Source organism: Macrosteles quadrilineatus, unplaced genomic scaffold (genome assembly GCF_028750875.1).
Source record: "Macrosteles quadrilineatus isolate MER2022 unplaced genomic scaffold, UCM_ALF_1.0 Scaffold_4__1_contigs__length_99947679, whole genome shotgun sequence".
Lineage (NCBI taxonomy): Eukaryota > Metazoa > Arthropoda > Insecta > Hemiptera > Cicadellidae > Macrosteles > Macrosteles quadrilineatus.
In genome coordinates, this window is record NW_026542597.1 from 40,349,515 (window position 1) to 40,362,389 (window position 12,875).

General features: G+C 35.9%; 1 protein-coding gene across 1 annotated transcript in view; it reads right to left on the bottom strand.

Annotated features, from left to right (window-relative positions):
- Positions 1–324: 324 nt before the first annotated feature.
- Positions 325–12,875, bottom strand: part of LOC128993280 (acyl-CoA synthetase short-chain family member 3, mitochondrial) — a 78,140-nt gene continuing 65,589 nt past the window's right edge. The window contains exons 7-15 of the mRNA XM_054417071.1: positions 7,672–7,883; positions 6,967–7,195; positions 6,035–6,145; positions 5,508–5,580; positions 4,723–4,849; positions 3,507–3,652; positions 2,773–2,995; positions 1,916–2,091; positions 325–869 (exon numbers count right to left, since the gene is read on the bottom strand). Coding sequence (XP_054273046.1) covers positions 774–869; positions 1,916–2,091; positions 2,773–2,995; positions 3,507–3,652; positions 4,723–4,849; positions 5,508–5,580; positions 6,035–6,145; positions 6,967–7,195; positions 7,672–7,883 — 1,393 coding nt within the window. The 3' untranslated portion in view covers positions 325–773. The remainder of the gene's footprint in view (positions 870–1,915; positions 2,092–2,772; positions 2,996–3,506; positions 3,653–4,722; positions 4,850–5,507; positions 5,581–6,034; positions 6,146–6,966; positions 7,196–7,671; positions 7,884–12,875) is intronic.

A 12,875-nucleotide genomic window follows, 5' to 3' on the forward strand; every position in this document is an offset into this window, starting at 1 on the left:
TATTGCATATGGTTTTAGATTTCAACAATTCCATTCAAGCGACTTCTCGACTTCGTCTCGAACTTAAAAACTATCTCGAGCCGGCAAAACCTAATTTTCGGCCCTAGGGACGAAGTATACTATTTGTTTATGTTAATGATCTATACCGGGTCTGTTCAAGTATTCGTGCTTATGATCCATGATATGCACCATAATATTCGTACAGAGTACGGTAATTTCGCGGCCTCCGTTAGAGGTGGCCGTGGTAATTTATAATCTTATTAACTTCGAGGGTTTGGATTAGGTATAGAACTCAAAGTGAAGGGATTTGTATTAAAACCAATATGATGCATCATATTATATGACAAAATTTTATTTAAAATATATTACATTCCCCGTTACAGAGATTTAACTTCATTATACTTTATTACTAACAAAATCATTACATATATCAAATGATTACAAGAATTTCCATTTGGTTGAATAGTAAAATTTAGAAAAATTATTGGTCATGCAATTGCCATTTTGTTTACATAAAGTCTGTTGAAGATATTGCTCTTATAAACTTTAATAAATCCAATTTTTATTCTATTCCACAACCAAAATAAACGGTTTCACTTAAAATCAAACAAACTGTAAAAAGCGAGTGGATAAAAATGCATAACTTTAAAACATATTATAATATATTATCTTACTATACAAAACGATTCTGCTTGACTTGCTATACACTGGTAAACATTCACTGATGTGGTCGTAATCATCAAGTGTTCAGACAGACTGATGAGTAGAGAGGTTCAGAGAGGTTCAGGAGCTGTGAGAGCGTAGCCGATAGTTCGTAGGACCTGTAGAATTTCCTTGTACACGCTGGGGTCTTCTATTGTCCCTGGAATCTGGAATAGTCCTCAATAAAATTAGAAATAGGAATACCCATAGTTTTTGTCACAAACATTCAAGGACGCTAGGCTAATGTGTGAAACTGATTACTGAGAACTAATTACACATTACTTGTTTTTTCACAATTAGCTGAGTTTTCTAGTGCTCGCCTGGTAATGAAAAGGTCACCGGATAAATTCCCAGTAGAGTGAGAAGCTTTTTGACTATTCAAAACTTGGCCCAGCTCTCCTTGATAATTATTGATCTGTTAATAAATGATCATGACTAATGAAACGGCAGGTATTAGCATTGACTATATAACACTACAGTAACAAAAAAGCTACAACGATCATCTCACTCAATTCTGTATATTCATTGCAGATTATTCATATTCAGCTTAAAAGACGCGCCAAAAGGTACGCCACTGTCTTAAAGAGTTGGATTCAATAGTTATAGGTATTATCACATATCTGTAGAGCGAGCTGGTCTAGTGGTATGGCATGATTTGAATGCGAGACTTCGGGGACCAAAGCCCCATGCCATACCACTGAGCCAACTCGCTCCCTAGGAACACTCTCACCTAATGTAGAATCAGGCAATCTTGATATGGTTAAGACTTATAACAGAGACGGGTTATTAACCTTTTTAGCGAGTTTGAGTGTAGCCTAGCAAAGCAAATTTTAGTATTTATTCCATTAAAATAATATCTAAAGGTTGTAAGTACACTCTTGCCTGTCTTGTCTCGTGACATATTCAGCCAAGGCATATTCTAAATGATCTATTTAAACTGTTTAAATCATTTGTATGATTTTCATACGACATTTTACTTTGCAGAGATGGATTTGAACAAAATTACAAACCTCTTCATCTACAACTCCATCCTCTGTACACCTCTGATGACTGTGTTTAGCTGATCCCTTGTTAATCAGGATCATAATCATCAGAATAATCATAACCAGAATTATCATCATCGTCACATCATCATCATCATAATCATCATCATAATCATCATCACAATCACCACCACCATCATCATCATCAGTTACAACAATGTGATACGAACCTTGATTTGTTTATTCCTAGCAAGGTCGGCAATGGACTTCCTAGCAGTCTTTCCAGAGCGGGTCCTTGGCAGTGCTGTCACCGTGGCACACAGACGGAAGGCTGCTATTGGACCAATCAACTCTCGTACCTGTCTCACTAGCTCTTGTCGTAGTTGGTCCTCACTCTTAGAGCAATCTGAAACATACAAGAACATAGTGAATCGTGTACATGTCACCAATTTGTTTACGGTAGGTACTTTGAAAATTAGGATATGATTATTTGAAATTGACACTAGGACACTGCCTGCAAAGATTTGGTAACATAAATGGGCATTGATTATCAAATGAACATGATAACCAGAATAATTACTATGCCATTCTTATTTTCGAATAGTGTAAGGTTTAGAAATGAGGAGGTTGCCAATGTCTTAATCCTTAGTAAGTCAAAATAATAATACATGATATTCCATATTATATGTCAAAGCTTCTCATCCTCGTGGCTCAGCTGTTTTTGATTATTAGATGCCCGACAATGCTACACGGTGTTATGAAAGTTTATGTCGACCATTCCATCTGTTTCTCAACTAAACTTTTAGAAGTATTTGAGCAAAAACACACATATAAATTGAACGCAATTGAGGGACATCCAATCAACATTTCTCAACCTGTAAGACTGACAACCAATAAAATTTTTTTTTACCTTAGATAAGCACACTTTGAACACAAAATACACAAAACTTTGGTTCGGATGCCATCTTTGAGATGTATTTAGTATCACGATTCCTGGATTGTCAAATAATTTTGCCAAACAGAAATCTTGAAGATAAAAGAAATATTTATAATTTTTTTAATACAAAATTATTGAAACTAGACTTACCGTTCTTCACGACGAAGAGACACAACGGTATTTCTCCCTTGGTTGGCTCCGGGACGCCCACAACAGCCGCGTCGGCTACGTCAGGATGGCTGAGGACGACGTCTTCTAGCGCTGACGTGCTCAGTCTGTGACCTGCCACGTTGATTACGTCATCGTCACGTGCGGTCACGTAGATGTAGCCAAACTCGTCGCGGTATCCGGCGTCCATTGTGTCATAGTAACCCTGAAATAGTGTGATCAACAATATTACATATACTGCTCAGGGTAAGGGATTTAACTTATTTAACTACTGGCAGAAATCATCATTTGTGGGTAGTACAAACAGTGTTTGGTTCTCCTTGAATATTTTGAAACATTCGAAGGTAATAAGGGAATCTTGGACATTAGGCAAAAAAATTATGTTATCTTCTAAACATTTATAGGTATTGTGATATACACAAAATAAAAATTCCTAATCCATATATTCAAAGTTGATTTTACAAAAGGGTGCTTTCAGGATATGAAAAAAGAAATACACATCTACCAGAATTGTTGTATAAAATAATTATGGGCTGTAGGCTACACGTATGGGGTACTAGTAGTTAGCGTCTTTGACTTCAGTGCGAGAAGGATAGGTCCGATCCTCAGCATATCCAAATGCATGTGGATTTTGTATGCTTTATCTTCGATAAAAATGCCACTGGCGTGGGAACTAAAAAAAGGATGTTCATCTAAAATCATGATAAAAAACGTACGGGGTAACTGGAGAAGTAGACTTGGAGGAAACGTTGAGTAGCTTTGTAGAGGTTAGCCATGACTCCAGGTGGAAGGGGCAGTTTGATGACGATGCGACCGAGCTCATGGCAATCACACTCGCTGCCGTCCCTCCGCAGAATACGGACTGTGGAAACAGCGAAAATGTCGACATGTTAGTGGGTTTTGGAAAATAGACCCTAATTGAATTTTAAATTTTGTAAGAAGTAAAAGTAAACAACTATAGGGAATGTAAGCCTATCGCGGTCCTCAGAGGTAGAACACCTAGAATGGATCAAGTTATTGCAAGATTAAGAAGGCTTAGATAACCTGTTAAGCCAATTAATTCTTGTGGTTATAAAGAACTACAGCTGTTTCGGGCGGCCAAGTTTTTGTATGTGTTTTGTGTCAAAGAAGAGTATGCTGACAACCTCATTCCTCAATGAGAATAGTATTTTAACGTTCTCAACCTGAAGATGTGATCTCAACAGCCCGAAACAGCTGTAGCTATTTAAAACAAAAAGGATCAATTGACGCAAGCAACAGGTAATCTAAAACACATATTCATCCTTCTAAATCTAGTTATGTGCCGTATATAAAGAACGCTGAAGGTGTCAATAAGTGTGCAAAGTACTCTGACAGACTGAGGAAATTTGACTATTTGTAACATGAGCAATAGTTTGTTACGACTGTTCTCTTTTTCTATGCACGATTCTAACATAAAGTTACTATGGCTTGTAAATTAAACCACAGAATAAAGAGTCGCCAGGGGTTCGATTCCTGACATATCCACAAACTTTAATGGGTTTGGACCGGAAATGCACTTCATTGTAAAAATAACAAGCAAAACAATTCTGCCGAGCCGAGTTTGACTCCATTTGATGAATCTTTATTACATCATCTTACGACATTCTCAACATGCCTCTTGTACGTCTCTAGTAAGCTTAAAGGATTCTAATTGGCCCTAATTAGGCATAATATAAATGATAGATGATGTAATAAAGATTCATCAAATGGAGTCAAACTCGGCTCGGCAGAATTGTTTTGCTAGGGGTTAGCGGGTGTGCAAATGTACTGGGAAATACAAGTCAGATAAGAACAGCTAGTTTACTTTAGATATGCACTATTGTCAGAGTAGTAGTATTGGTTTGATCGGGCTTGGTGCACAGGAGTTTGGCAATTTTGTTTTATTCAGTTTAAATCAAGAGAGATACATACCATCATATCCGGGGAAGGGCATCCCAGCGGAGTACTTGGGCGGGGAGGTGGAATGATCCAGACCAACACAAGTGGCTGTTATGGAATGTCCAGTCTCCGTCTGCCACCAGTGGTTTAGAATCGGTACCTGTGGAGGGTCAGAGTATAAAGTGACTGATGTTAGTCAGGAAGTTGGAATATAATAGTAATCTACATCAAGACAGAAAAGTTGGTGAACAGGTTTAAATTGAATTTGACACTATCGTCACCCAAAGACCACGAATCGCATTTTAATATATATATATAAAAAAAAAAATTAATGACAACCATACAAAGTAGGAATTTTAAGCCAAGTATGAATGGAGATGAGTGTAGGATGAGTGGCGCGATTTTGTAGTCTTGTTAGTGACAAAGGCCGACTTATTCCTTAGAAACAGCTGTTAGTTACCCCATACAGCTAATGGCAACCAAGGGACCTACAGTTTATAGGGGAATCCGAACCACATTTTTTTGCCTTGATAAGGTGGAGGAAGCTTCTTTCAAGGCGAAGCTTTCACTCATCCCGTTAAGCGCAGAATAAGCGTATAACTCGTTATCGATAGCTAAATATAAATGGATAAACTCTGAGAAGAAGTTTTCTTGGAGTTTTTTATTTTTTATTAGCGAATTTCCCATATAGGGAATAAGCTATTTTTTTTATTTATGAACGTGGTGTACGTAGTTTTAAGGAATACCCTTTATTAAGTGATGTATATAGTTATTTCAAACTTTAGGAATATTTAGTGACAGTGAGATCTTTCTTTTACCTTGAAAATTTGTTCTGCCCAAGACTTGGTCTCGTGATCACAGTGTTCCCCGGCCACAAACAAGTATCTTAACCTGAAAAAAACATAACAATTTATTACTTATGTTGCTAATCTGATTAGGAGTACCATTTACTATTGGATACTTAGTCAAAGGTAGTTACTGTATTGTAAAAGAAAAATTAAATAACGTGTATTTTCAATATTTTGTAATTAACTGAAAATGGCGTGACAACTAACCCAAAATAACATGTATTCTGAATAAATCACAACTAAACATGAGTCAAACATAAATAAATCGAGACTCCGTAACCTTTTAAAGTTGAACTAAACTAGTTCAGCCTAATAAAGCAAACAAAAATAACGAAATACTAATAAACGTGGAAAAAAGAGTTGGTATACCATACAATTATTTATTGACTATTTGATACTAGTCAAAGGTATTAACGTTCCTAGTTTGCTAAACAGGCAACTTTCCATAAAATATAAGTTTCAAGCCAAGAAAGACGGAGGTATAAAGCACAACTTACGACTTGGTGGAGTACTTCTTGCCGATCCGCACATCAGGGTCCGCCCTTCGTATGACTCTTAGCGCCGTGGGAGCCGTCAGGATGCCGTTCACTTGGTGTTCCTGGATCACTCTTCATCATGCAACATGAGATTCGAATTAGAAATTCTCTCTTTTATGAAAATGAGATCAACCAATGCTGTTATTTTCACCACGCTGCATAACAAACAACAGAGTTTAACTCGCCTCTACTTAAAACAAACAATATGTACAAGTATGTAATCGGAGGCACGATTATAAAATGGAAATTGGAAAAAAACTTTAATGGAATCGAACTTATTTTAATGAATAAATAATAGAGTCTTAAGTATTTCTTGTATGTCAGAAGGGATAAAAGACTGAGCACTCTACTTCCAGTATATGCCAAGTTGGAGCTCATTGTGTTTACTGATCCCCCTAGTTTTCGCTCAATGTTTCCTTGTATAAAATCTCATCTCTAAGAATTGGCAAGAATAAGAGGGACGAGAATTCCGAAGTCAAATTCATTTATAGAAGCTCTCTTACCTTATATCATTTCCCCCTCTTGTTTGAAGGCTGTTAAAATTATCGAAGTAATTTTATGTGAAGAAAACTATCCATCCTCAGGACTCACGAGCTTAAGTCTTCACACATTCTCACTGTGAAGAAAGCACACCAATCAATCTCCATCGTTCTCGTAACGTTCCAGTCCAGTGAGCTGAAACTCTACTGGACTGAGGCTGTTTTAGGACTTTGTCCTCTTCAGCCAGGGAAAGGATCGCAGCTGTTCTCCCCGTTTGAGGACGAAGTCCTATGGAACGTCACGAGAACGATGGAGAATGATTGGTGTGCTTTCCTCACAGCGAGAGTGTTAGGATATGTTAGGATACATTATAAACTTCAGCTCGTGGGTCCTGAAGGTTTCTCATCCCTCACCTGAAGTACTGTCCGGAGTCAGGCGTGCGGTCAGGTTTGCCCTCGTACATGACCGAGGTAAGACCGGCGGTGAGTGGTCCATAACAGATGTAAGAGTGGCCCACGACCCAGCCCATGTCAGACGCGGTCCACCACACGTCCTGGTCCCTCATGCCGTAGATCGCTGACATGGACCAGCAGAGAGTGGCTATGTGGCCGCCCGTGGGTCGAACGATGCCCTTTGGCTGACCTGCAATCACGATATGGTTGTGGAACTTGTTACAAAAACCAATTAACACTATGCACTTTGTTCCATCCTGTTGGCATCAGACGGAAGTTTTTTTTTACTTTCTAGCCGTGGTATATCCGTAGTGTATGGTTGATCCCCCTTTTACATAAGCCCTGGCAGACCCTTAATGATTAGGACTTTAATTTACTTGGTTTCCAATCTAATGGGTACACTTGTGAAGAGATTCTGCTTAAATCAAAGTATAATTTGAAAATCAGAAAATAAGTCATATGTAGGAAGTTTGTAATAAGATTGACAATTGTGGCATTTTCTACTGACTCTTAATATAATTCAAAGTCATAAATCAAATGAGGAAATGAAGGGTCTCGGTTTTGGTTCGAACTTTGGAGGTGATAGTTGGGCTAGCCTAAAACCACCAAACAACAAAGATAAAAGGTTGCATTATAGAACTAAACTCGCCTAAATCCTTCAATCACCTGTGGTTCCCGAGGTGTAGAGTATGTACAAAGTCTCGTTGGCCTCCACAGGGACACACCCGTGGGGCGGAGCCGAGGCGAGGGCGTCGTCCCACAGAAGGTCCATCCCAGGAGTCAGCTCAGCCTCCAACACCTCGCGGCGCTGGAAGATGATGCACTTGTTGGGCTTCACCTGGGCACTGGCTATCGCCTCGTTCAGTATCGTTTTGTACCTACAGAATGCGTGGTGTGATGAGTGATCTTACTTCAGAATCAGCTGCTTTTAGTGTTGCAGAAAATGTGGAAAAATGGCGGCTTTCTTAACCATTTTTAAAAAGATGACATTTTAAAGAAGAAAACTTAAAACATCGGCAATAGTATTATAATCAACGGTCGACTAGAAATAACGGCTATTGTGACTTTCCGATGTGAATATTCAATGTTGTAAGTAGTGGCGAACTAGCAATATGACGCCACTTTAGGCACGTTTTCCCCATAAGAATAATATGACCACTTTTTTAAAAATCCAGCTCTCGGCCTATACAAGCCTATATAAATGTTCAATACCATTGTACAACTCCATTACTATTTCAAATCCACATACATTCTCAAAATCATGCGAGGTTTGTACGCGAACTCGTGTGCGCTCCCCCATATAAAATGCATGCTACCCATATAAAATAATGTTAAATTTTTTTCTTACTTTTTGATTTTTTTATGTTGTAATATTGTTTATAATCAAAAGTTGACACCCACTACGTTTGCCAGAATTTCAACCGTTTTGCCGTATCTCAAGCCGTTTTCGAGATATAAGCGTTTTTAGATAGTTTTACGGACTTAGACGATTTTTCATGGTAAATTTTATTTGTACCCATATAAAATAATGTTAAATTTTTTTCTTACTTTTTGATTTTTTTATGTTGTAATATTGTTTATAATCAAAAGTTGACACCCACTACGTTTGCCAGAATTTCAACCGTTTTGCTGTATCTCAAGCCGTTTTCGAGATATAAGCGTTTTTAGATAGTTTTACGGACTTAGACGATTTTTCATGGTAAATTTTATTTGTACCCATATAAAATAATGTTAAATTTTTTTCTTACTTTTTGATTTTTTTATGTTGTAATATTGTTTATAATCAAAAGTTGACACCCACTACGTTTGCCAGAATTTCAACCGTTTTGCCGTATCTCAAGCCGTTTTCGAGATATAAGCGTTTTTAGATAGTTTTACGGACTTAGACGATTTTTCATGGTAAATTTTATTTGTACCCATATAAAATAATGTTAAATTTTTTTCTTACTTTTTGATTTTTTTATGTTGTAATATTGTTTATAATCAAAAGTTGACACCCACTACGTTTGCCAGAATTTCAACCGTTTTGCCGTATCTCAAGCCGTTTTCGAGATATAAGCGTTTTTAGATAGTTTTACGGACTTAGACGATTTTTCATGGTAAATTTTATTTGTACCCATATAAAATAATGTTAAATTTTTTTCTTATTTTTTGATTTTTTTATGTTGTAATATTGTTTATAATCAAAAGTTGACACCCACTATGTTTGCCAGAATTTTAACCGTTTTGCCGTATCTCAAGCCGTTTTCGAGATATAAGCGTTTTTAGATAGTTTTACGGGCACTGTCACAAGGGCCAAGTGAAGCGGTCACGAGACTGGGGAATCCTCAGGTGGTGACGTCACCGGGGACGAGCCTATATATAGAAGTGGCATCCGGGTGATATTTCATTCTCGAGCGTGATGCCGACCTGTCAACACTGCTCCGCCTCGCTGTCCAAGAAGAGCAATTTGGTCCGCCACTACAAGCTAGTACATCAAATGAAGGTGAAACTGTGCAAGGTATGTGATTTAATCTGTGATGATAATGTGGTTCTAAAATCGCATATATTACAAAGTCATAAGAATTGTAATTTTTGTAAGAAAAATGTGGTTGGTCATTTTAAAAGACATGTCAATTCTTGCAATAATTGTCCATATACAATGATTGAATTTGTTGGTGAATCGATTAGAAATGAACTTAAAAATACTCTTCAGTCTTGTCCTCTTCCGATAAAATGGACTTTAGTAAGGAGAATTAAATTTATAAAATACTCAATGGATCAAAATGGGCAATTAGTTAATGAAAAAGAATGTATTGCAGATTTTAGAAGCCTTACCACCTTAACTATTGAGAAAAGAGATTTAAAGCCTCAAATTGAAAATGCACTTTTAAAGATTGATGCATCCATGCACAAATATCAAGCCCAAGGCAGTGGATGGATATATGACCATACTAAATATTGGCAGCTGCATGTTTACAAGTATAAGCCCCTAACTCCAAAGTCATATATCCCTACACCAGAAAGTATTAAATTGACAAAAGCAGTTTTAAATATAAAAAATGCTGATAATAAATGTTTCCTTTGGTCAATTTTAGCAGCTTTATATCCAAGGAACTCTAATGAACATGCTAATAGAGTCTCCAATTATGCACCCTACATAGGTCAGTTGAATATGACAAACATAAAGTATCCTGTGAAATTAGCTGATATAGATAAATTTGAAAGACAAAATAATATAAGTGTTAATGTATTTGGAGTTGAAGACCAGAAATGTATATATCCATTAAGAACAACCAAACTAAACAGTAATACTCATATAGATTTATTATTATTACAAGAAGGTCGTAAATCACATTACTGTTTAATTCGTGATTTTAATAAGTTAATGCTGCGGTCTACAAAATATGACCATAAGAAGCATTTTTGTAAGTTGTGTTTGCAACATTTTTATACTAATGATATATTAGAACGTCACATAATGTATTGTAAAAACTTTGATGCCCAACGAGTGGAAATGTCTAAACAAGATACATTACAATTTAAAAACTATAAATATCAACTTAAAGCCCCATTTGTGATTTATGCAGATTTTGAATGCTTTATAAACTCTAACAAGCATACTCCATCTGGATTTGCATTTGTTGTCGTGAGAGATTCTAATATTATTTCTGAAGATTTATATAGTGGTACAAACGTTATGGATGTGTTTTTCAAAAGGTTGTTTGAGACTTATGACTTCATTAAACGTCAAATGTCAATATACATTCCCCTAGTAATGACTCCTGAGCAAGAGGTATCTTTCAAAAACTCAACACATTGTCACATTTGTGAAAAGCCCCTATATTTTGATAGGGTGAGAGATCATTGTCATTCAAATGGCCACTACCGTGGAGCTGCCCACAATGATTGTAATTTAAACTATAAAGTAACAAAGAAAATCCCAGTATTCTTCCATAACTTAAAAAATTACGATGGTCATTTAATAATGCAACACTTGGGAAAATATAATCGTAAATTAAATTGCATAGCCAAGGATATGGAAAAGTACATTTCATTCTCAGTTGATGATTTAGTATTTTTAGATTCCTATAACTTTCTGTCCCTTCCATTATACAAATTAGCTTCCAATTTAAATACATTTAGATTCATTGACAATCCACTACTACAACGTAAAGGCGTATTTCCCTATGAATACATGACGGGACCAGATAAGTTTTCAGAGTCTCTACCGCCAATTGAATCATTCTATAGCACTCTAACTAAAGAACATATCTCTTCCAATGAATACGAACATGCTAAAAATGTCTGGACCCATTTTAATATAAATAATTTACAAGAATATCATGATTTATACCTTAAAACAGATGTATTGCTACTGGCTGATGTGTTTGAGACATTTAGAGACCTGTGTTTAAAGGATTACAAACTGGACCCCGTACATATGTATTCACTTCCTGGATTAACATGGGAGGCCTGTCTTAGAATGACTGGTATAAAATTACAATTATTTCAAGATATTGACATGCATTTGTTCATAGAAAGTGCAATCAGAGGAGGAGTCAGTATGATTTCCACACGTTATGCTAAAGCCAATAATAGATATATGGGCGAACACTATGACCCCAATCAAGAAAGTGTCTATTTAATATATTTAGACTGTAACTCACTATACTCTACAGCAATGTGCGAGCCACTGCCTGTGGATGGATTCCGTTGGACTAATGAGATAGACTACAAATACAATCAAAATGACGAGTTTGGATACATTTTAGAAGTTGATTTAAAATATGATAAAAGCTTACATGATTTACATAATGACTATCCATTAGCACCTGAGAAAATGAATGGCAAATTAATACCTAATTTAAATGACAAAACTAAATATATTTTACATTATAAAGCATTACAAAAATATGAGGAATTGGGTTTGATTGTTACAAAATACCATAGAATTTTAAAATTTAGACAGTCTAGATGGCTTGCGCCCTATATTAATTTTAATATTGAAAAACGCAAATGTGCTAAAACTGATTTTGAAAAAGACTTTTATAAATTGTTAAATAATAGTCTCTTTGGTCGAACAATCATGAATCAACGCAAGTTTCGTGATACATATCTCAAGGATGAGTCACTATTAACAAAATATGTCACTAATCCAAGGTTTGACTGTAGCAAAACGTTTGATAACAATTTACATGCTATACATTTAAATAAATTAGTTGTAAAGTTTAATAAACCAATATATTTGGGAATGACCATTTTGGATATTAGTAAAGTAATAATGTATGATTTCCACTATAATTATATGTCAAAATTTAAGAATAAAAGATTTCTAATGACAGATACAGATTCATTAATGTATGCTATAGTTACAGAGGACTTTTACAAGGAAATAGAATGTGACTTACACTATTTTGATACCTCTGGATATAGTAAAGACCATTTCTTATACTCTGATAAAAATAAAAAAGTCACTGGCAAGTTTAAAGATGAATTAGGTGGTCATATTATGTATGAATATTGTGGTTTAAGACCAAAGTTATATTCTTACATTCCTCTAAAATGGTTATATGAAGAAGACAAGCAAGCTTTAGAGGTGAAGAAAGCTAAAGGAGCTGATGGTGCCACTGTTAAACATCTCCTCAGACATCAACATTATTTGAACTGTCTTGCAACTGGGCAAGATTACTATGAGAATGTGACAAGAATTAAATCTACAAATCATCATCTTCAAACCTTGACCATGAACAAGAAAGTACTATCCTTTGACGATGACAAGAGGTTTATTCTTGAAGATGGCATTAATACTCTTGCGCTTGGTCATTATAAAATTGATCAAACATGAATTGTATGTGTAGATATATAATAAATGTAAATGTTAAAAAACT